Source organism: Bidens hawaiensis, unplaced genomic scaffold, assembly GCF_021521415.1.
Source record: "Bidens hawaiensis isolate Kalapana, Puna unplaced genomic scaffold, B.hawaiensis_p1.1 tig00021322_1, whole genome shotgun sequence".
Classification (NCBI taxonomy): Eukaryota; Viridiplantae; Streptophyta; class Magnoliopsida; order Asterales; family Asteraceae; genus Bidens; species Bidens hawaiensis.
In genome coordinates, this window is record NW_027493293.1 from 14,729 (window position 1) to 37,448 (window position 22,720).

Below are 22,720 nucleotides of genomic sequence, written 5' to 3' on the forward strand. Positions count from 1 at the left end.
TTAGTATCATTACATAATATGAAATATATAACATTTCATCTTTCCCAATTTCCAATTAGGGTTTCTAATATATAAGAATTTATACATCTTTTCAGCACTAAAATATCTTTAAATAAGTGTAATTTCGACAAATACATAAGAATAAACCCCCCAAAAAAACTTTGTTAACGTCCAAACACAACAAATAAACGTAACAAAAATACGCATTGCGGTTGCAAACCGATGAAAGTATGGTTGGTAGATGGTTGTTGTGCCGAAAGTAAGGTACGAATTCCTTGATTTCGGACTCAACGACAAAAAAGACATGATAAAGAACTCACGTGTTGCGCTTGCTAACTATTACAGACATACGACAAAAAAACGTTTGCAAAGCACTATTACAGACCACATATAGCTAAAATCCGTAATAAATAAAATGAAGTTGACCCAAAGCAGGAGTTGCTACAAATTTAACCATAAATGTGGTGGGAGTGCCCTCGGGCCGGAATTAGGGATGGGTTTGGCTCCATCAAGAACACCGCCCAGGACGGGTGGTTCGAGTCCGAAGAAAACCTCCCCGATTGGCATGGCTACCCCAGAATCTTGGAGTAACAAAGAACAAGTTGTTCCCGAAATAGTAAAGGATGCATGGAAAGACGCTCGTACTTATTGAGAACATGATAGAACTAACCTACAAATACGTACATATGCAAATAAAATCGTTAAGAAACAAAGTACTATATTCTACGTCATCTAATATTAACAAAGAGCTTTATTTAAAGTTCAAATAATTAATCAAGAAATTATTTTAAAAAGTTTATTGTGATGTTACCTAAGCAAAGATTAAAAAATCATATACAAAATTAACAAACTCAATCTAGAAGTTGCGCAAAATCCTAAAACGATAATGTTTCTATTTTCTAACATAAAAATAAAGAGGAAATAAAAACTATCATTAACCTTTATAAATTAAACAATAATCTTTTCGCCTTTCAAAAAAAAAAAAACAATAATCTTTTCCTTGCAGTAAAAGTTATTGCATTGAGATTTAAATTTGGTATGATTTGCATACATTAATCATTTGATTATCCAAATCCGCTAAATATCCGATATACGAACTAGTGTTATAAATAAACTACAAACCCTAACTTGATATCATATTATTATTCGTATATAATATATTCACCACCACACTCCTGTCGATCTTCAAACATCACGTTACATATTCTTCAATTCTCTATACACATACAATGGAGAAATATCAAATAATCAAGCTAACTGGAGGAGGAGCGTTTGGTGTCGTCTGGAAAGCGATGAATAAGCAGACCGGCGAAGTGGTTGCGATCAAGAAAGTCGATAAATACAACACGATGGAAGACGGCATTAACCCGCTAGAAGTAAGATCACTCACCAAGATGAACAACCATCCGAATATCGTTAAGCTTAAAGAAACAATAAGAGACGAAGAAGGCATGCTGTTCTTGGTACTTGAATACATGGAATATGATCTCGACACACTTATGGATGAAATTCGAACAGAGCCGTTCTCTGAACCCGAAATCAGAAACATGTGCTTCCAAATCCTTTAGGGTCTTGCGTACATGCACCACAGCGGCTACTTTCACTGTGATCTAAAACCCGCAAACATTCTTGTTTCGAAGAATAATGTGGTAAAGATTGGTGATCTTGGTTCGGTTCGTGAGGCGAATAGTGTACAGCCATATCCAGTTACAACGCTTAGCTATCGTGCCCCTGAGGTTTGTCTGCGTGCGCCTGTTTACGACTCTTCCGTTGATATGTGGGCGGTTGGTGCCATAATGACCGAGTTATACATCAATGAACCGGTGTTTTATTATGAAGGAGATGTATTGGTTAAAATCTGTAGTGTGTTAGGCACCCCGACGGAAGCTACATGGGCGTCGGGACTGGATCTCGCTAGAAACATATGTTACAAGTTTCAAGATTTCCCTGGCGTGCGGTTTTCTGAGTTGTTGCCGAGTGCAAGCCCTGGTGCGGTTAATCTGATCGCTTCACTTCTTTCTTGGTGTCCAAGTGATAGGCCGACGGCCATGCAGGCGCTTCAGCACCCTTTCTTTCATGCATGTTACCGTGTGCCACGCCTCGAAGTGTTTAACCGCGCTAAGCAAAGGGAGCTGTTGAAGGAGACAAGAAGTTTAAGAAGTTGCGTGAGTGGGTCGGAAGGGGATACATATGAAGATCAGATTGACATCCTTCAAGCATTCAATTCCTTTGAGTTTATGAAGTAAAAGAATTATGGAGTAATAGAGCTTAACAATAGAAAAGTGACGGTCAACTTTGTTCAGGGTTTTAATATTGTTCTTAAATTTACTTGTATATATTTTGGTATGTTTTGGATCACAAACTCAGTTATGATATAGTTTCTTGAATGTGTGTTTCTTTTACTTGGTCAAAACTCAAAAATAGATTCATAAGCATGAATATTATAAAATACATTTTGATTGTATAAAATACACATGATTTTAGCTAGCTAGATTAACTTCTTTACAACTTAATATTATTTTGCATGGAACAATTGCATTTTCTTTAATTTTGGTGTAGTTATAAATTTGATTACTTGGTTATATAGTTATTTGAATCCGATTATCCAAACTTTGAAGTTACAAAGTTCTTTCGTATTTTAGATCATTCATAAATCCCTAAAATAGACATCCATTAAATTGTTGTGTTGTTGTTTTTTTTATTTTAATGGACTATATATTACTCCCTTTAAATAAGTTGTTTTATCAACTTAAAATAATTTTAAAAAGTATTTTTAAAACTTGAAACTTGACATGGAATGTTATTAATACTGCGAATTTATTGATTTTTTAAACCAAGTGGTTGAGAACTCCAATCCACCCACGCATATAGATTGTAAAATTAACCGTATGATATGTGTTTGTGCTTCAAAGGGGCACCTTTAATACCCCCCCCCCTCTTCTCACAGATAAGGGTTGCGGAGTGGGTACACCGCCGCCACCTATACGGGTATCTGCTGAAACATGGAGAATCGGCTAGTGGTCAGGGAAAAAAATGAGAGAGAGAGATGGGTTGGGCAGTTGACGGTTGACGAATGTTGACGGGTTCTTAAGTTTTCGATGAGTTATCAAACTACAATTGATTTTATGCAGAGTCCTTAGAGGAACCAACCCACCCCCACCTATGAGAATTTTGATGCACTGGCAATAAGCCAACAATTAAGAACTAGGAGGTTCCAAAATAAGTATACACTGAAAATATCCATTTTTAGGATTTTGAGTGCTTTAATTGCTTACTTCTATTGTGTAGTTATGATTTATGAATATCAATATGTGTATTTGCTCATGTGTTAGTGTGGACTCCATTGTAGCTCTTAGAATAAAAACCTATATCAAGAACTTGTTCCCAGAGTTACATAAGATCATTCTTTTGTTTTTTTTTGAAATCTAATAAACATTACTAATTTATGTTAAAAAGCTTTTAAAACTTTAAATACAAATTGGAAATAACAGAAAAGAAAAAAAAAGGAAAAACTAGTGTTAGAGAAAGAGTTTGAAACGGACTGAACTCAAGCTCTCGTAAAATAAAACAAGCGGAGGTCAAATATAGTCAAGTTCGAGCTATGTAACTAACAGGAAAATAAAAAACATTATATATACTTTAATTACAGTTAAAAGGGCAAAATAGTAAATTATACAGAAATCTCTTACATTACACAGCTTCTTCTTCTGTAGTTCCACACCAATCAATCAATCCTATCTGCAAACTCCATTGAATCTTCTTCACTAGTCTTCATCCAACCTTCAAACATTCAATGAACAAATAATAATAATAATAACAATCTATCAAAATCACTCAACTACTCACTTAGGGCACACACCAATGGATTAGGAAGACAGAGTAGTGGAATCAGCAGTGGAAGTAGACGGTTCGTGTTGGAAATTAGGGCTAAATTTGATATGGAAGCAACGGCGGGTCGGGTTAGACCCGGGAGGATAATTGAGAGTGATAAGTTGCCGGCGGAAGTGAGGAAGCGGACGATGGAGGCGGTGGATAAGTGTGGACGGAGAGTTACGGTTGGTGACGTGGCGAGTAAGGCTGGGATTAAGTTGACTGAAGCTCAGAGAGCCTTGCAGGCTATTGCTGCTGATAGTGATGGTTTTCTGGAGGTATATATAGGTTTTGTTAATTGAAAACGTTAGGCGAATTGTTCGGCCGGGAAGTTTGTTTGTGATTGGTTGTTTATAAATGAGTGGACATGAACAAGGAAATGAACGAACACGAACAGAGGCTATGTTTGTGAACGTTTGATAATGTGGTTGTTTACGTTTATTAACGTCGTGTATGTATGTTAATGTTTGTTTGTTTATGTATGTTCATTAAAGCAAAATTATTAGCTATAAAACAAAAATGTGTAGGAGTATTATGTGAGTAATTTATATCTGAAGTTAACATAGGAGTATGAATGTTAGAAAAAACACCAACACAAACTTAGTAGCCAGACTGAATCATTGACAATGACCACTCTCGGTTAGCTAAATGAAATAAAAGTTTGATTCTCTTCGTTTGTGTTTCAAGTTCATTTCCTTTATGAAAGAACACAAACAAAAAATTTTGTTCGGTTTGGTGTTTGTTAACATGAACAAGACCTTGTTTGGTTCGTTTGCAGCCCTATGTTTAGGACTGAATCTTCTGATTTCGGGTTCAATGATAATTGATTTTGAGGTTTTAATTTTAATCTGTTCAATTCATATGTGAGATTTGGATACAAAACTTGTCTAGGGTTTAAAATGTGCATATTCTTTGTTCTTAAGAATTGTTACTGTAAGTATGTAATAGATATACATGGATCATCATTTAGATTGTTCGTTTGAGTTTATAATGAGTGCAGTCATTTTCATGATTGTTTGTGCAGGTTTCAGATGAAGGTGATGTTCTGTATGTTTTTCCAAAAGATTATCGTTCAAAGCTTGCAGCCAAATCGCTTCGCATAAAAACAGAACCTTATCTTGAGAAAGCAAAGGCAGATAATATATAACATTATATTTCCAAATCCTAACTGATCAATGTGATTCACAAAACTTACTGTTTTAATCAAAACGTGATCATTTTACAGTCTGCTGGTGAATACTTGATCAGGGTTTCTTTTGGAACTGCATTAATTGCTTCCATTGTTATTGTTTATACAACAATCATTGCTATTCTCTCAAGTAGTAGGTAATGTGTTTTGGTCTCTCTCTTTTTATGTACTTGATCAATGGTTTCTGATCAAGGCAGTTAAAATATTATTTATAATGACAGTGAAGAAGATAATCGAGGAAGACGCAGAGGAAGATCTTTTGACTCCGGATTCTCTTTTTATCTTAGTCCATCTGATTTGTTTTGGTAATGATTCTTTCACATTGTTTTATAATGTTTGTTTTTTCAGTTATTAAACCATCATTGAATCTGTAAGCAAAAGATAATAACTTTTCAAGATTTTAATTTTAATCTTACTATATCATTTAGGTATTGGGATCCATATTATTACAGAAGGCGTCGAGTTAGAAATGAAGATAAGGGAATGAATTTCATTGAATCTGTAAGCAAAAGATAATAACTTCTCATTTAATTTATGTTAGTTATTTGCTGATGTGGACAATGAAGTAGTGTATCAATCTTTTGTAGGTTTTTTCATTTGTGTTCGGTGATGGTGATCCAAATGAAGGTATTGAAGAAGAAAGGTGGAAGTTGGTAATAACTGAGCACTATTTTAGTGGTCCGTTACTTTCAATGTTTATCTTGCTATATGAGTATATATATATGTCTTGGTTGTGTATTGATTTTTGAATCTGTATTATGATTTCATATTCTTGTTTTTATAATGATAATCTTACAATAATTTATCTTACTGTTGCAGATTGGTCAGTACATTGCATCAAATGGTGGTGTTGTTACAGCAGAGGAACTTGCTCCGTATCTTGATGTAGAAACCGCAGAAAATACGGTATGACCTTTATTATGATATAAGAATAAAATAGAAAATTTACATTCTTACACCATAACGTAATTTTAAGCAATACATTTGTCTTTTTAATACAGGATGATGATTCATACATATTACCTGTTCTTCTTCGTTTCGACGGACAACCAGAAGTTGATGAAGAGGTACGTTACTAGATGAATGATTATTTAACGGTATGCACAGTGCATTTGAAAGTTGCTATAAACAGAATATCCTGCAAGAAACTGTCTAAATCATTTTTGGCCCATTACAACTTAGTCTAGTTTTAACAACATTTTAGGCTCGACACGTTCTTCGCATTACCTTTAACCGGTTTTAGCTATGTTCAGTTGTGTTTGTTTGTTAACATTCATGAACCGTTCGTTTATACTGTTAACGAACGCACATGAACATGCTTATTTTATTAACGAGTGAACGCTAACAAGAAAATCCCGTTTGTTGAACGTTTTGTGTTCAATCGTCTGTTCGATTAAAGTTAAACGAACAAACATGAACATGCTTTGTGCATGTTTGTTCGGTTCATTTACAAGCTTGTATTTAACACGATGATTATATAACATAGAACAAAAAGGAAATAGAAGTGTATGCAGAATTTCAGGACTGAGACCCGACCCGTCCATAAAGATTTTCTTTTTTTTTTCCGGTCTATTGATACATATCTAATAATTTTCGACATTTTTATTTATTTTTTAATCTAAATCTCAATTTTTATCAGGGAAACATATTGTATCGTTTTCCATCACTTCAACGCACAGCTGCTTCACAAAGAAGTGGCAGGAAGGAATATGTGGGGAGAAAATTTAGTGAATGGGTTGGAGGAGTTGATAAATTCTTCAAGGAGAAAAAATGGGATTTCAGGTCTTATCACTTAATTCCTTTCATATTTTGTCCACGTGACAGGCTGACCGGTCAAAGTTGCCACCTTTTAACATTGATTCTCATCATGCAGTAAAATTAGTAACACAGAGAAGGCAATGGTCGGCGGTTTGGGGGCTCTTAATCTATTCGGGGTGATTGTTCTCGGTACCATGTTGAAGTACGTATATAAATATATAATAAATCGATTATCAAATTCCAGTAAATCCATATTTAGTTAAGTAATTATTCAACCTCAGTTCTTTGAACTCATGTGATTGTATTTGAAGGAATATGACGGTCTCACCAAGTGGTATCATTTCATTTGTATCTGAAATATTTCCTCTTCTACAGGTATGGGTTAATATGAAGCATTTACAACTTCTTATATGTTCTTCAACTTTTATTTGAATTAACATAATTAATATTACAGATCTATGCTGCCTCGTTTTTTGCTATACCTTTGGTCCGATGGTTTATTACTCAAAGAACAAATGCTGAAATAGAAAAAAGGAACCGAGCTAGAGAACAACGAGCATGGGCTCTTGAACTGCCAGATGTCAACCTCAGACGGAAGGTATGTATGAAGCTCATATACATCATGTTGACTTTCTTTGACTGACATTTTCATCATCGGTTTGTTTTTCTAGAAGAATGATGGTTGAGTTTGATTTTTTTCTTTGGAGTATTTATTTACCATCATGTATAGAGGTGATAGTTTTGACCCGTTTACTTATGAACGGGTCGGTTTTGTCTTTCATCAAAAACGGATCGTGTTAACAAATTTAGCTAAAGGGGGACTGTGTCAAACGGGTTAAAACTTTGAAAGTACCCAATGTTTGTTTTTTAATGTATACAGTTTGAAAAGGTTTAAATTATTGTTAATAATATTGTTTTTCTAACCCTACAGATTCTTAGTGCTCGGGACATGTCTCAAAGGACCGTGATTGGTCAGGATCGGATTGTGTACACAACTGAAAGAGACCTATTTGAGCAAGACTATGACAATCAGGAATGGGATAGGAGATTCAGAGAGATTGAGAAGTCTGAATAGATTGTGTGTTGTTGTTGTTGTAACAATATTAATTTAATCTATAAAAATTATTACTTGAACAGGTGAACATCAAGCTAGACTCGAAAGAATTATAAGCTACTGGTTAGAATGAATACATTTAAGTAGCTAAGAAGAAAATACATAGGCTTGTAATCTTTGATCCAGATCGGAAACTGAGCTTGTATTCAACTTGAGCGAGCAGCTCGGTGAGTTGACTCGCTCTTTTGTAATTTTTAATAGTTTTGTATGTACATTTAATTATACAAGACCAAAATAATACAACATCAAACTATCATAGTAAGTGAAAGATCAAGTTTCTAATACATTGTTTATGTGTTTAATATTGGAAATTTGGAAGTGCATTGTTTTATGTGTAATCTAGTTTCCAAGAATCCAAATCAATTCTGGTCATTTGGGTTTTTAGTGAGATGTAGGGATGGGATTTTTGTTCATGAATACCGGTACCAAACTGATACATACACTATGGTTTTCGGTACTCACCTTTTTTTATTTGGCATTTAGTATTTTCGGTATCGCTAGCTGTAGTTTTTCATCAGGGACGTTAATGATTTTAACTGTTGATATTTTTAATGTTAATTATTCAACTCCTGCATACCATTGTACCAAACTGATACACACCATTTTAATTATTACAAGTGATGATATATATATGGTATTCAACTCCTACATGCCCCACATCATTTTTAATGCTTGAACTGTTATGGCGTGCATGTATAATGTTTGTAGTTTAATTATTGTAGTTCAAAACTGTAGAATAATAATAGTTACTCTAGTTATTTGTATTAGCGGTTTAATTTTATTTGTATTAGATACCTTTTTTTTATGATCTTGTCATATATGAAAATATTTTCATAGAGATCACAATTGTGACTTGTGAGAGACTCAACACTCAACGGTCAAGACTAGCCCACTAAATTATTTTTTCTAAAACGTTAAGCCCAAAAAGTTAAAAATGATGTGGGGCATGTTTGTTTTAAGTCTTAATCAAACCATTAAGATATCTAGATCTGAATTACTCAGATACGAAGCGTCTGGTTTTCACGTCTATACCCACTCACCAAAAATCATGACTTCATATATCTACTTTATCTCCACATATTCACATAATAATATAATATCCTTTAAACACAACTCAACTAAATAATGCAAACATAGAAGTATAGCAAAAATGATAAAAACCATGTAACATCATAAAATTGTCATCCTATGGCTAAAATTAGATAGACGTACTAATGCAAGCATTCAAGATTATCGTCCAAAATCACCTTGAATCGTTGTAGACTCCAACTGAGTCACTATGCAAGTGCTATAAGCGTTAAAAAGTATTCTCTAGAATAAACAATTTATAGATGGAAAGTGATAAATACAAAAGCTTACCGTGAATATTTTCACATTTACTTTGAAACCATATACTTTTTTAAATTTGATACGTGAATTAGACATCATACGATGATGATGATGATGACGACGACGACGACGTGAAGTAGACATCATACGAGTCGTTCGATACACGTATCACAATTGTGAGGCCAAATTTTAATACCTTAGTGGACCTTGTGTGTTTGTTGAATGTTAAGAAAATAATATTATAATAACAATAACACGTACCAAACATATTGGGTTATGCTACACCTATGCCACCCCCATATCTTTTCATGTCATCAAAATGACCGTTCACAAAACATCCAGACGTCCATTTTGACCAAGAAAAAAAGAGTCAAACTTTGAAAATTGTTGGTCAAAATGGTCATTTGAACGATGTAAAATCCAATATTAGTGTAACACAAGGACACTCTCAATTCGTCGTGTACAAATTCTTGAAAGGAGTAAATGTAAGTGTAAGTGTAAGTTTGTATTTAATCCATAGAAGAATAATGTTGTTCTCAATCTCCTTCATCCATTACGTATCCCTTCAACGCAACAACGAGTCATTCTCTCTCTCCAATGTGTTCCTCAGACCTGTCATCCCCTCGACATGACTGCTTTGTTGTAGGTCTTATACTTATCTAGCTAGATCCGGTTTGTTGCTAGGCATGAATAGGGTGAACCAGATCTTGGCATTGAATGTCAACTCTCTTTATTAACCCTGGCTTGTTGTCTTCCTTGGGCTCTTTCCTTAGAGCATTCAACGCTATGATTTGCCAACCGTTGTTGCCGGTTCTCCTCTTCCCCATGTAGATTCGGCTTTATTAGCCTTTCATTTCTTTTTTAGGGCCTTAACTATTTATCTCTTGGGTCGTCATCAAACAGTATGCCTTAACTATTTTCCTCTTCCCCATGTTGCACTCAGTAAATGATGAGTTTTTGTTTTTAAGATATAATGGTGTTGTAGCCCTATATATATACATATCACACACAATATAATAATAATATACACACACAACACATGCAATAAATACGTGTAGCCCACCCACAATTCGCCCCATTTGTAGCCTGGGGGAGAGGGTGTTTGCGCCCTATCTCGTCCATATTTCTCGCCCACCGCACTTGGCCTGACCATAGCATGTATAATTTTTAGTTAAGACTTGTGGTCCCCGTTTTCTAATTTATATATTTTTCTCAAGAATCATAACAAGCATGCAACACTCTCCGTAAACATTCAAACGAACACCAAATCCACACCAATTCAATGGCAAAAACCTAATTACACTCACCACCATCATCCATCCACTCACATTAATGGCCTCCATATCAACCTGCTTCACAATCACACCAACTCTCAACCCTAAACCCTCACAAATCTCCCTAAACCCCTCCCGCCACTCACTTAGGGCCCACAATTACAACAACAACATTATATTCCGTACGCAGAATTTGACGTTACGGAATGATAATAATATTATTAGGGCAACGGCGCCTGGAAGGATTGTTGAGACCGATAAGGTGCCGGCGGAGGTGCGGAGACGGACGATGGAGGCGGTGGATAAGTGTGGACGGAGAGTCACGGTTGGTGACGTGGCAAGTAAGGCTGGGATTAGGTTGACTGAAGCTTCCAAAGCGTTGCAGGCGATTGCTGCTGATACTAATGGCTTCCTGGAGGTATAATTGATTAGTTTTAGAATCTAGACTTTTAGTTCAGTTAGGGCTTGGTGCTTTTTTGTAAGATTATTTGATGAACTTGCATTATGTTATGTCAAGTATGCCTGTGAACGAGCCGATCTTGAGCTAGACAAGGCTTGAGCTCGGCTTATTTTGACTTACTAGAGCTCAAAGAGGCTCGAGCTCGGACCGTGAGTCGTTTTTCCAAGCTCGAATCACCTCGTTTATAAATAATTTACATACGGTTTTTAATTATTCTAATATAATTTGAGAAAAACCTTAAACTAGCCTAATCTTGTTAAGCAAGCCAAAGCTCGTATCGTTTTGACTTACGAGAGCTTGGCTTCTGCTCGTTTTGATTCATACTAGGGATAGGGGTGTAAACGAGCCGAGCCCAAGCTCAACTAGGCTCAAGCTCGGATCGTTTTGACTTTCGAGAGATCGAGCTTCAACTCATTTTGACTCATAGTACTAGAGGTGTAAACGTGCCTGGCTTGAGCCCGACTAGGCTCGAGTTTGGCTCCTTTTGACTTACGAGAGCTCGGGCTCGGCTCGTGAGTCATTTTATCAAGCTCAGCCTGTTTATTATCTATTAAATAGGTTAGTTTAATACGTATTTATTAATTAATTTAATACGACTAGGCCAGAGGCTCTAATGAGACATCAGGGGCTGCTCGCTTTGTAGATGTATAGAGTAGTTCTGACACCTCTTTACCTATACGCTTCGTATAGGAGGCTTATTCGAGTTGTATAGGTCCTGGCAAGCTGGTGTATGGGAAATGGGGCTGGTGTCTGAATATAACATCCCTTTTGTCATTATCTTTGATGAGCTTGTATATTGGTAGGGGTGTAAACAAAACGAGCTCAAGTTTGACTAGGCTCGAGCTCGGCTCGTTTTGACTTACAAAAGCTTGCTCGACTCGTTTCGAGTTTTTTTTTTTTTTTTTTTCAAAAGCTCGAGACAGCAAGATATTCACTTAGTAATTAATTTAATGCATATATAATTCTTTTTGTATGTTTTGAGAAAGCCTGCGTGAGCTTGTGTGCAGTACCTTAAACAGCCAAATTCGGCTCGAGCTCAGCTATGTAGTGTAAACCTTAATAAATAGAAGCTCGAAAGAGTTAAAACTTAAAATTACACTAGGCTCATTAAGGCTCGACGAGCCTAAACGATCTTTATATACAAGGCTCTAGTTTAGGCTCGATAACTACGAGCTTTGTTTGAGGCTCGGGCTCAGATCAGGCTCGGTCGTTTTGAGCTTATTATTTATTTGATCTCAAGTAGCTCGCGAGCAGCTCGGCTTGTTTGCACCCTTCTTTATGTGTTTGTTCTGTATTATGAACTTGTATAATTGATTTGGGAATTAGATTGAATATGTGATTGTTGATGTTCATATGATCATACCGATCATTAGATTGCTCGCTTTTATGATCATTTCAATAGGTTTCAACTGAAGGTGACATTCTTTACGTGTTTCCAAAAGATTATCGTTCAAAGCTTGCTTCTAAATCACTTTTGATAAGAACAGAACCTTATATTGAGAAAGTAAAGGTACGTTAATCCCAACTTTTAAGGTTGTGTTTCAATATGCTATTTAAAATTCGAATGCTCAAATGTTTAATGCTTAACATATCTGATTAAGTGATCGATAATCCATTATGATTCCTAAAATTCACTATATAAACCTGATGTGGTTTTACAGTTTGGTGCTGCATACTTGGTCAGGGTTACTTTTGGAACCACATTAATTGCTTCCATTCTTATTGTGTTTACAACAATCATCGCTATTCTCACAGGTAGCAGGTAATTGGTTTTTGTTATATTTTTTTTACGAGTATGCTGTTATTATCATTTTTCTTAGTTGTATTGAATATTAGTGACAGTGATGACGATGATAGTAGCAGCAGAAAACGTAGCAGAAAAATCAGAGAGCGTTCTTTTGACTTGCTATTCTCTATAATGCCAAGTCCATCAGATTTGCTTTGGTAACATTTATTTAAACATTTTTTTTTGGTATTTTTCTAGATGTTTTTTAATTCATTTGATGACAATATTGCTTCTTGTCTAGGTATTGGGATCCATATTACAATCGAAGGCGATTTCATAATCAAGAAAGTGGAATGAATTTTATTGAACCCGTAAGTCCAGAAGAGTGATTTTTATCTTTATGCTAATCATTTTCTGATGACAACAAAGTAGTACACTTTGTCACTTTATCAATCTTTTGTAGGTATTTTCATTTGTGTTTGGTGATGGTGATCCAAATGAAGGTATTGAAGAACAGAGATGGAAAATGGTAATACTCAAGCACTTATTCTGTATTTTAATATTTTTTTTTTGTATTTATATTTCATACTGGTAATTTTATTATATTTGTACTCGTATCTTAATATTGCAGATCGGTCACTACATTGGATCAAATGATGGTGTTGTAACAGCCGAGGAACTTGCTCCATATCTTGACGTAGAAACTGTTATGAAGAAGGTATGAATAATATTAGGCAGCAAAAGTATACTTTAGGATGATGATTCATATATATTATATTATTTGTTTAGGATGATGACTCATACATGTTACCTGTTCTGCTGCATTTTGATGGTCAACCACAACTGGATAAAGAGGTATGTTGCTAGATATAATGTCATTATCTGAAATAAACAGAATTTAATGTATAATTATTAGATAGATACTGTATCGTTTGTCAAACATTATTGCGTGTATTTTCATATCCTGTAATCTAAGTGGCAAAATGCAATGGGTAGATTGGGAACAAGTTGAAACGTGTTTTGGTTGACGTGAAATACCTTCAATTTAAAAAAACATGTATATATATTTACCGTACCAAATGTAATTACAAAAGTTAAATTGTATTTAACAGTAATTGTTTTTAAAAAATCATTTAGGAGTTTTTTTTACAAACCATGTAGCTTACTTGACCCTGTTTTTAATCTATTAGCAAATGTCTTGAAAATGTCACCTTAAATTTAGTAATATTTTTGGAAAATTGTTTATTTTTCTTCTAAAACTCGTCTCAATCCAGGGGAACATCCTGTATCAGTTTCCATCATTTCAACGTACAGCTGCTTCAACATAACCCGGATCAGTTGATTTTTAGTAAATTGTTGAAACTGCCAACTTAATATGATAATATTGTTTTTTGAAAAAGTTTTTTTTTTTGTTTTAAATCTCACTTCAATGCAGGGCAGCATCTTGTATCAGTTTCCGTCACTTCAGCGTACAGCTGCTTCAAAGAAGAAGAGTAAAAATGAACTGGAGAAACTATTCAGGGAACGGATTGGCGGGCCGCATAAGTACTTCAAGGAAAATAAATGGGAATTAAGGTCTTAACAGTTCTATATTTATTTCCATACTTTTTTTAGCTTGGTTTAAAAAACCGCATGTGGGTTGAGGCGATTTGGTCCCAAAAGTCGAGGCCCGAGGTGCACATAGGCCTGTAAACGAGCCGGACATTTAGTGAGCTGTTTGTGAACCGTTTGATAGGAAGTTCTATTGTTTTTATTTATTTAATAAACGAACGAACACGAACAACATTGTTTGTTTGTGTAGTTAAACGAATGAACATGATTACGTATCTCGTGCATTCATTTATGTTCATTTACATTCGTTCTTTTATGTTCGTTTGTTAATATCTTTCTTTTAGATCCATTACAATGTAGTCTAGCTTTATGAAATTAAAATATATGCATTTCAATTTAGTCGAGTTTTATTAAATTTTTTAGCCTCAACAGATGGAGGCTCATGTTCACTTTTAATTGGTTTCCGCTTAGTGATGTTTGTTCATCTATGTTCAATTATGTACACTCATTTACGTTCATGAACCATTCGCTAACGAACGAACACACTCAATTTCTTAACTAATGAACACGAACAAGAAAACCTTGTTCATTCAATTGCATTTACTTTTTTTGACTTTTCTTGATGCTCACTATGCAGTAAAACTTCAAATGAAGAGCGGGCCATGATTGGTGGATTAGGGGCTCTTAATCTGTTTGGAGTGATTGTTCTAAGTGCCATGCTGAAGTAATAATTCTCATACACAAACACACATTTATAATTATTTTATTTTAATATTCTTACTTGTTTTATGTGATTGTATATGAAGGAATGTAAAAGTTGTTGGACCATCGCCCCTCCTTTCCTTTGTAAATAAAATACTCCCTTACCTTCAGGTATGTGTGTCCAATTTCAACTCGTTCAAGTGCCACGGGCCAGTTAAGTTATGTTTTGTTGTTAACGGGTCAATTGTGTTTTACAGTTATATGCAGTCTTGTTTTTTGCTATTCCTACGGGTCGATGGTTTCTTATTCAGAAAAGAAATGCTGAAATAGAAAGAAGGAACCGGGCCCGAGAGCTCCGTGCACAAGCGCTTCAATTGCCGGATGCCACCCTAAAACAAAAGGTACGGTTTAAGCGCTTAAGGGAATAGTTGGTTGTAAACGGGTTGTAATCAAGTTGTAGACGTGCTAAACTGGTTGGATGGTTGTAAAAATGGGTTAAACGGATCTTATACGGGTTAAATCGTTTATTTAAATGCAGGGATGTAAATGAGCCGAGCCCGATCTCCATTTGTCTTGAGCTCGGCTCATTTTGACTTACGAGAGCTCGTGCTCAGCTCGTTTCAAGCTCTTTTTTTTAAAGCTCGACTCATGAGTTGTTATTTCAAGCTCGGGCTCGGTTCACTTAATTTTTTTAATTAATGTATATACATTTTTAATTATTTTTATATATTTTGAGAACCTTAAACAAGCCTAAAACCGGCTCGCTCGTGTAGTACCTTAAACGAGCCAAAGATCGGCACGAGCTCGACCGTTCATTGTGAATTTAACTTTAATACACAAGGCTTGATAAGGCTCGACGAGCCTAAACGAGCTTTCATACAAGGCTCGCGCTCAGCTAGTTTCGAGCTTTTTATTGATTCGAACTCGAGTAGCTCACGAGCAACTTGGCTCGTTTGAATCTCTATTTAAACGGTATAACAGGTCAACCTGACCATGGCCCATTTATAAAATGAGTAAGACATGACAACGCAAAACCTGATTATTTTTAAATTTTATAATGTATACAGATTCTGAGTGCTCAAGAAATGTCGGAAAGGATTGTGATTGACCAACATCGGATCGTGTATACTACTGATAAAGATGTATCAGAACAAGACTATGAAAAACACGAGTGGGACATGAGGTTCAAAGATGCATAGTAAACTTGTTCATAGGTTAAAAGAAGGCTGAATATATTACGTGGTTAGTTTAAAATGTCGCTAATTTTGGTACACTGACAAGCAATCGAAAAACACAGCCAATCACAAAGGCCAAAGTGGACTAGCAGCCCATCTTGCACTTGTTTTTGTGGTAATATGGAGAAGGTTTTGTTAAAAGTAGTTTTGGGAAGGTCTTGTGGTATATATTATGTCAGTGGTTGGGTTGGCTAAAGGAACACTCTTTAATGCTAATTAATTAACCCCAGTTGATTTGGTTGATGTGCGAACATGGGTTGTTTAAACTCGTATTTTGTTGTTTCTTTTGCATGTTATAAGTCTATAGTTACAAAAAGAAATATAAAAACTAAAGTTGTTATTATATGTAAATTATAAAACTTGAATTATCTCTCTCATAGTTAAAATTTTGACATACTGTGGCCAGTTCAAGTTAGAATTTTTAAATGGTGTTGTTTAATAATAAGTTTAGGTAAACGGTAAAGTCAAAAAACAAAAAAAAAAAAAGAAAAGAAAAAGAAAAGGATTTAGGTGTATCCGCTTTTGAGAATAGTAGATTAGGACAAAATGATTTTGGATCCGTGTTTGAGAATGACGGATCATCTGACAAGATTCTAGAAACATGTAATTCACTATTGAGAATAGTGGATTAGGGCAAACCTGATTTAACCCTGTTAGGCAACCCCAAACCTGATTTAACCAAACTAATTAACTAACCAAACTAACCAGCCAACTAATCCAACTTTGGATTCTACCCACTTATTGTACACTGCAAAGCTCCCATTATCATCTGTCATTTCAAATGCAAAGGCTGTCATGAATGCTCCATAATAGCAAGATGATAAAGCTGCAAATTAACATTAGATTTCCTACCAACTCACATGCAACCTTACAATTTAAGACCTGTGAGTTGCCATGAATGCAACCCCAAAGCCGCCACCATGAAGAAGACGAAGACCAGAAAAAAAATATTTTTTTTCTAATCCGCCATTACAAATATCGAATTAGGTTTTTTAATTTTTTTTTCCTAATCCATTATTACAAATAAATAACTTATGTAACCATTTGACAACAAAACATGCACAAACTTTCTTCATTTTATCATTTTTTTTTAACTAAAACTAAATTGTAGCCCTTTATACTGAGCCCATGACTTTTTATTTATCTACCAAAAAAAGAAAAGAAAAGAAAAGAAAAGAAAAATGAAATAAAAAATCTTAAATCAAATCAATGTTTACTGCACAATTACGAGAGTTTATTAAAAGCTTTTGACTAGACAAAAACCCACGAACCAACCACACTCCTCCGGCGCCCACCGATCAACTGCATCTTCTTTCTTCCATCTTTCAGTCAATCATGACGTTAATCGAAGACCAACAACTACAACTTACAGAACTTCAAACACTAAAAGGCCACACGGATAGGGTTTGGGGTCTCGCTTGGAACCCGGTTACCGGCGCCGACGGTGTTCCGTCCATGCTCGCTTCCTGCGGCGGCGATAAGACTGTCCGAATCTGGAGACAACGGAGCCCTAACTCTACCTTTGATTGCTCGGTTAGCTTTTTTGTTTTTAAAGTTTTTTTAATGCATACCAGGTGTTCGATGAATTGCTTGTGTGAGATTTGCTTGGTTACGGGGCTGAATTGAGTCTATGTTTTAACTTTTTACGGAAATCCGATGTATGTTAATTAGTTGGATGCACCTTCTGAATTGAAATTTACATCTTTGTACTAGGACGGACAATCTGGTCGGGCGGGTTTGGGTCGGGAACGGGTCGATTCAAGAAAGGGTTAACTTGGTTCAGGTCGGAACGGGTGTTGGATCATAGTGGGTTGGTTTAAAAAAATGCTTTTAGAAAAAAATAAATAATAATGCTTGTTGGAGACTTGCTTGATTACGGGGCTGAATTGAATTTATGTTATTTCAGAAATTCTGTGTATGTAGGGCTGTAAACGAACCGAGCTAAACAAGGCTTTATTTATATTCACCATTAGTTTTAGGGTCCAACTGATTACTTACTTGAAACTTGTTATACGGAGCTCTTATTGTGGCAGTTTGTATATAATGATCATTAATTAGCACATTTGATTGCTTCAAACCTATGCTTGTAAGTTGTAACCCTAGTTGGAGAACTTTTGTGCTAAATGAGTTTCAGCACTGCAAGTTTTGAATTTTGTGCCCTATTAAGTAACATAAGTCTCAATATATCTTTTTGAACAAGTTAGACTGCTATTTATACATTGATTTTACATCTTGTATATTGATTTGCGATATATGTGTTGTTTGAATCACCTAGGTGTGTAAACGAGCCGCGCCAGAGCTCGACTAGGCTCAAGCTTGGCTCGTTTTGACTTATGAGAACTCTTGGCTCATTTTGAGCTTTTTTTGTAAAGCTAAAGTTTGGCTCGTTTTTTATTTATTAATTAAGTTGTATACTTTTTCAACTGTTTTTTATCTCTTTTGGGAAAACCTTAAACGAGCATAAGCTCGGAGTTCGTGTAGTACCTTCAAAGAGCCAAAGCTCGGTTGTGCAGTGTGAAATCAATAAATAGAAGTCCAAAAGAGGCAAAAAGTAAAAATATACAAGGCTTGTTAAGGCTGGGCGAGCCTGAACAAGCTTCCTATACAAGGCTAGAGATCAGGCTCGATAACTAAACACGCTTTATGTAAGGCTTGGGCTTGGCTTGGTGTGAGCTTTTTATCGATTTGATCTCGAGTAGCTCGCGGGGGGCTCAGTTCAGCTTGTTTGCACCTATAGAATTACCTGATGTTTATATATTGTTTGATATACTGATTTTAGGATTATGATTTTATATATATTGTTTAAATCACCTGTTTACTGTTATTATACCAATTTTTTGTTTGTGATTTTATACCTGATTACTTAATAATTAACAAGTGAAAGTAAAAAATAGATATTGATTGTATATGCCTTATACCTGTTGTTACTGTTTTTGAATAGCCTGTTTTTTGTTTTGGAACTTTGGACTTTGAAGCTTAATAAAAGTGTTATGATACACCTTTTAATTTTGTAAACTTTTGCCATTATTCAGGAAGTATTAGAAGAGATTCATACTCGGACAGTTAGATCATGCTCCTGGTCACCATCTGGTGACAAGTTAGCGACTGCCAGTTTTGATGCCACCACTGCTATATTGGAACAATATGGGAATCAATTTGAATGTGTAGCCACCTTAGAGGTATTTTTTCGTTCATGATTTTCTTTTGCATTATCCAGTCACTTCTTTTTGAAGCTTTCTGAAAATAATTAATCCGTTGTATTGATTTGAATTAAATGCAATGTGTATAGGGTCATGAAAATGAAGTTAAAAGTGTATCATGGAACACATCTGGTTCACTTCTTGCAACTTGTAGCCGAGATAAATGTGTTTGGATATGGGAAGTTTTACCCGGAAATGAGTTTGATTGTGTTTCCGTGTTGCAAGGACACGCACAAGATGTTAAAATGGTCCAGTGGCATCCGACGGTTGATGTTTTATTTTCTTGTAGCTATGATAACGATATAAAGGTAACACACATTCTTCATTAGTATGACTTTTATAACTGATTGTAATATTGAATAATCAGTCTTGCATGAAACCGGGAAAACCAAACCGACGGTTTTATAATTTTTATAAAATCTGAATTTCCGGTTTGGTTTCGTTTTTGCATGTATCAAAACTGAAAATATCAAACTGAAATTATGGATTTTCATGTTTGTTTTGAATATTAATTGTTAAGCGAAGTATAAAAAAATAATAAATAGTGTAACCAAAATATATTAGCACAAATGTATAATAATCAATTAACCATTGATTAACAAAAGGTTTTAGGCCCAAAGTTTTAGATCCAAATTCAATATTCTTGGGCCAATCTTGATTAGCCTAAAAAGTTCAAGTCCAAATGGTAAAACTGGAAAATCTAAATTTGAATGGTTCTAAAAACTCAAATACTGAATTTCAGTTTTTGGTTTGGTTTGATCCCAAAACCGATACGTGCACACCCCTGATTAGTCTCTAGATAATCAGCTGTAATCAAATGTGACACAGGAATAGCTGTTTGATAAAGTCTATTTATTTAAAGATTTTGTAAGTAAATTGACTAAAAAAAGACATTGCTTAACTAATCCTGTTTTTTTAATGAAAATTTCTTTTGTTATTTTAATAATTATTTTTACTAATAAAATTATTAATACTGAAGCAATCGTTCCAGTCACAGTGTTAACTGAATTTCATAAATTTGGTAAATTGTTTTCTAATTAAGATTTAATTGCATATGGCAGGTTTGGGCAGAGGACGGTGATAGTGATGATTGGCGTTGTGTTCAGACGTTAAATGAATCTAATTGGTACTTCATTAATCTTTTGCTATTTATCTGAACATATTCATATTTATTTTAATTTATTTTTTGTTTCTTACAATATACCAGTGGGCATTCATCTACGGTGTGGGCTATATCTTTTAACACTACTGGAGATAAAATGGTTACTTGCAGGTAATAGTTCAAAACATGTTACTTTCAGTACGGGTCAAAAAAGGACGGATTGACCCTAAACACTTTTTGTCAAAAAATTTGTAAATCAATTACCAATTGTTAAGTGTTTCAAACATTTGTCTATTTATTTAATGATAATCTTATTTCTAAGTTTTATTTAGAAGGTTTTATGTATTAAAAATACTCTTTGGCTGTAGGTTTGTAAACGAATCGAATGAACACGAATGGAGCATAATCATGTTCATTCTTTTAACTTTAACCGAACAAACGAGCGGACATGAACAATTAAACGAACGGGTTATCTTGTTCGTGTTTGTTCGTTAAGAAATTGAACATGTTCGTGTTCGTTCGTTAAGAAAATGAACATTTTCGTGTTTTTTATGTTCATTTCTTAACAGTTGATACGAGCGGTTCACGAACTGGTTCGCTGAACGTTGAGTTCGTTACAAGGACAATTTTAACACATATGACCTATTAGAGATAAAACATGACTCGAATTGATCATTATACGTATCATCATTGACATAGTTTCTGATAAAATAATTTGTAAATAACTGAAAATTCGTGAGTTAATTTGCAGCGATGATGTCACCATTAAGGTGTGGGGTGTTGACATTGCAAAATTACAATCGGGTGATACTAATGCATCTTGGTGAGGATAATTCCATTATTTTTATATTTTGTATCCACTAGTTAATGATCCATGTATGCTCACATTCTCATGAAATGCTTATATAATACCCATTAACTTTTTTACAGGAGTCACCTTTGCACGCTATCTGGTTATCATGACCGAACAATTTTCTCTGTCCATTGGTCAAGGTTACACAACATATATATTTTATTATATTTGGTGTTTTATATTGTTATTTATTCGTCTAATATTTGAATATTACAGGGAAGGTATAATAGCTACTGGAGCAGCCGATGATGCTATATGCTTATTTATCGAGTCTGAAGATCATTCGGTAGGGAACAAAAATTGACTTTTTTGGGTCAGCTTATTTGTTCAACTTGGTTTTATAGCGTTTATAACACGAGCTTAATCTTCGTTTATGCAGGTTGATGGACCGAAATATAAACTACTTCATAAGAAAGAAAAGGCTCATGACATGGATATAAACTGCGTGAGATGGAGCCCCACGGTAATCTTTTAATATTTTAGACTTAAATAGATGTTGACTATTTGACTTTTTGATGACTTTGTGGCTTTACACCTAAAAACATTTGACTTGTTTACAGGAAAATAGGCTTCTTGCCTCTGCCAGTGATGATGGTACAATCAAGATATGGAAGCTGGATTCAATGCCCTAATTTTGTAAGGTTGTTTAATTTTTTTTATTTTTTTTTTCTGTTTGTTAAATTGTTTATTTGGATGAGAATTTAAGAACGCCGTACTTTGTAAAAGTTATTCCTTTTTTTTTAAATTTGTGCACAAAAAGGTTGTCTTATTGTGAAAAAGTAATATTATGGTGGTTTGTATGATCCATAAACCAGATGATGCATGATCATACCCGAGGCTCGTGTATTCTCATTACAGTCTTGATAATATTTTTAGGTTCGTGGTTAAGGGGTCAAGATTGTTCCTAAACAATTTAATATCAACTAGGATTTGAGACCCCGTGCTTCGCGAAGGACGAATGGCCGACAAAAAAACATACGTAAAAACGTTGAACCATAAACGTGATGCGAGTCAACGTGAAATCATCACGTATCATGTTACGACATCGGAACTAAACAAAAGAAATAAACCCATCAATGCCAAAATACAACAAATTATCATATGTAAAATCAAAAAACCGACAAATTATAGCTACAAACCGATGCAGAACTGTTAATATCGGCGGCACAAGCACAAATTTTTAAACATGAATTTGTAAGCCAAAAAATCATATTTTAAAGACACGACATCAAGTGTCGAAACACGGATACAAAACATGTGAAGACGTGATATTTTAAATTATGAAAAAAGTTTGGATCAGTAAAAAGACCAACTATAAGAAAACACAAAAGCAAAGTTTAAAAAAATCGTTAACCGA

At 34.8% G+C, this 22,720-nt stretch overlaps 3 protein-coding genes and 1 pseudogene across 3 annotated transcripts; all 4 read left to right on the forward strand.

Annotated features, from left to right (window-relative positions):
• The first annotated feature begins 1,225 nt into the window (after positions 1 to 1,225).
• Positions 1,226 to 2,284, forward strand: LOC143563097 (cyclin-dependent kinase F-4 pseudogene; annotated as a pseudogene).
• Positions 2,285 to 3,830: 1,546 nt separating this feature from the next.
• On the forward strand, positions 3,831 to 8,138 carry LOC143563103 (uncharacterized protein At5g03900, chloroplastic-like). The gene is made up of 13 exons (XM_077050724.1): positions 3,831 to 4,148; positions 4,895 to 5,002; positions 5,096 to 5,196; positions 5,281 to 5,364; positions 5,488 to 5,560; positions 5,647 to 5,712; positions 5,879 to 5,965; positions 6,061 to 6,126; positions 6,699 to 6,841; positions 6,933 to 7,019; positions 7,129 to 7,192; positions 7,272 to 7,415; positions 7,749 to 8,138. Exons 1-13 carry the CDS (start codon positions 3,939 to 3,941, stop codon positions 7,890 to 7,892), a joined length of 1,377 nt encoding a protein of 458 aa, XP_076906839.1. The 5' UTR covers positions 3,831 to 3,938; the 3' UTR covers positions 7,893 to 8,138.
• Positions 8,139 to 12,693: 4,555 nt separating this feature from the next.
• On the forward strand, positions 12,694 to 15,184 carry LOC143563098 (uncharacterized protein At5g03900, chloroplastic-like). Its single transcript, XM_077050722.1, has 7 exons — positions 12,694 to 12,938; positions 13,022 to 13,091; positions 13,184 to 13,249; positions 13,352 to 13,438; positions 13,510 to 13,575; positions 14,156 to 14,295; positions 14,909 to 15,184. The coding sequence occupies exons 1-7, from the start codon at positions 12,790 to 12,792 to the stop codon at positions 14,997 to 14,999; spliced, it is 669 nt and encodes a 222-aa protein (XP_076906837.1). The 5' UTR covers positions 12,694 to 12,789; the 3' UTR covers positions 15,000 to 15,184.
• A 2,307-nt stretch (positions 15,185 to 17,491) lies between these two features.
• On the forward strand, positions 17,492 to 22,251 carry LOC143563099 (protein CIA1-like). Its single transcript, XM_077050723.1, has 10 exons — positions 17,492 to 17,741; positions 19,241 to 19,387; positions 19,498 to 19,716; positions 20,470 to 20,534; positions 20,616 to 20,681; positions 21,262 to 21,333; positions 21,441 to 21,503; positions 21,580 to 21,649; positions 21,743 to 21,826; positions 21,924 to 22,251. Exons 1-10 carry the CDS (start codon positions 17,544 to 17,546, stop codon positions 21,993 to 21,995), a joined length of 1,056 nt encoding a protein of 351 aa, XP_076906838.1. The 5' UTR covers positions 17,492 to 17,543; the 3' UTR covers positions 21,996 to 22,251.
• Positions 22,252 to 22,720: the final 469 nt, after the last annotated feature.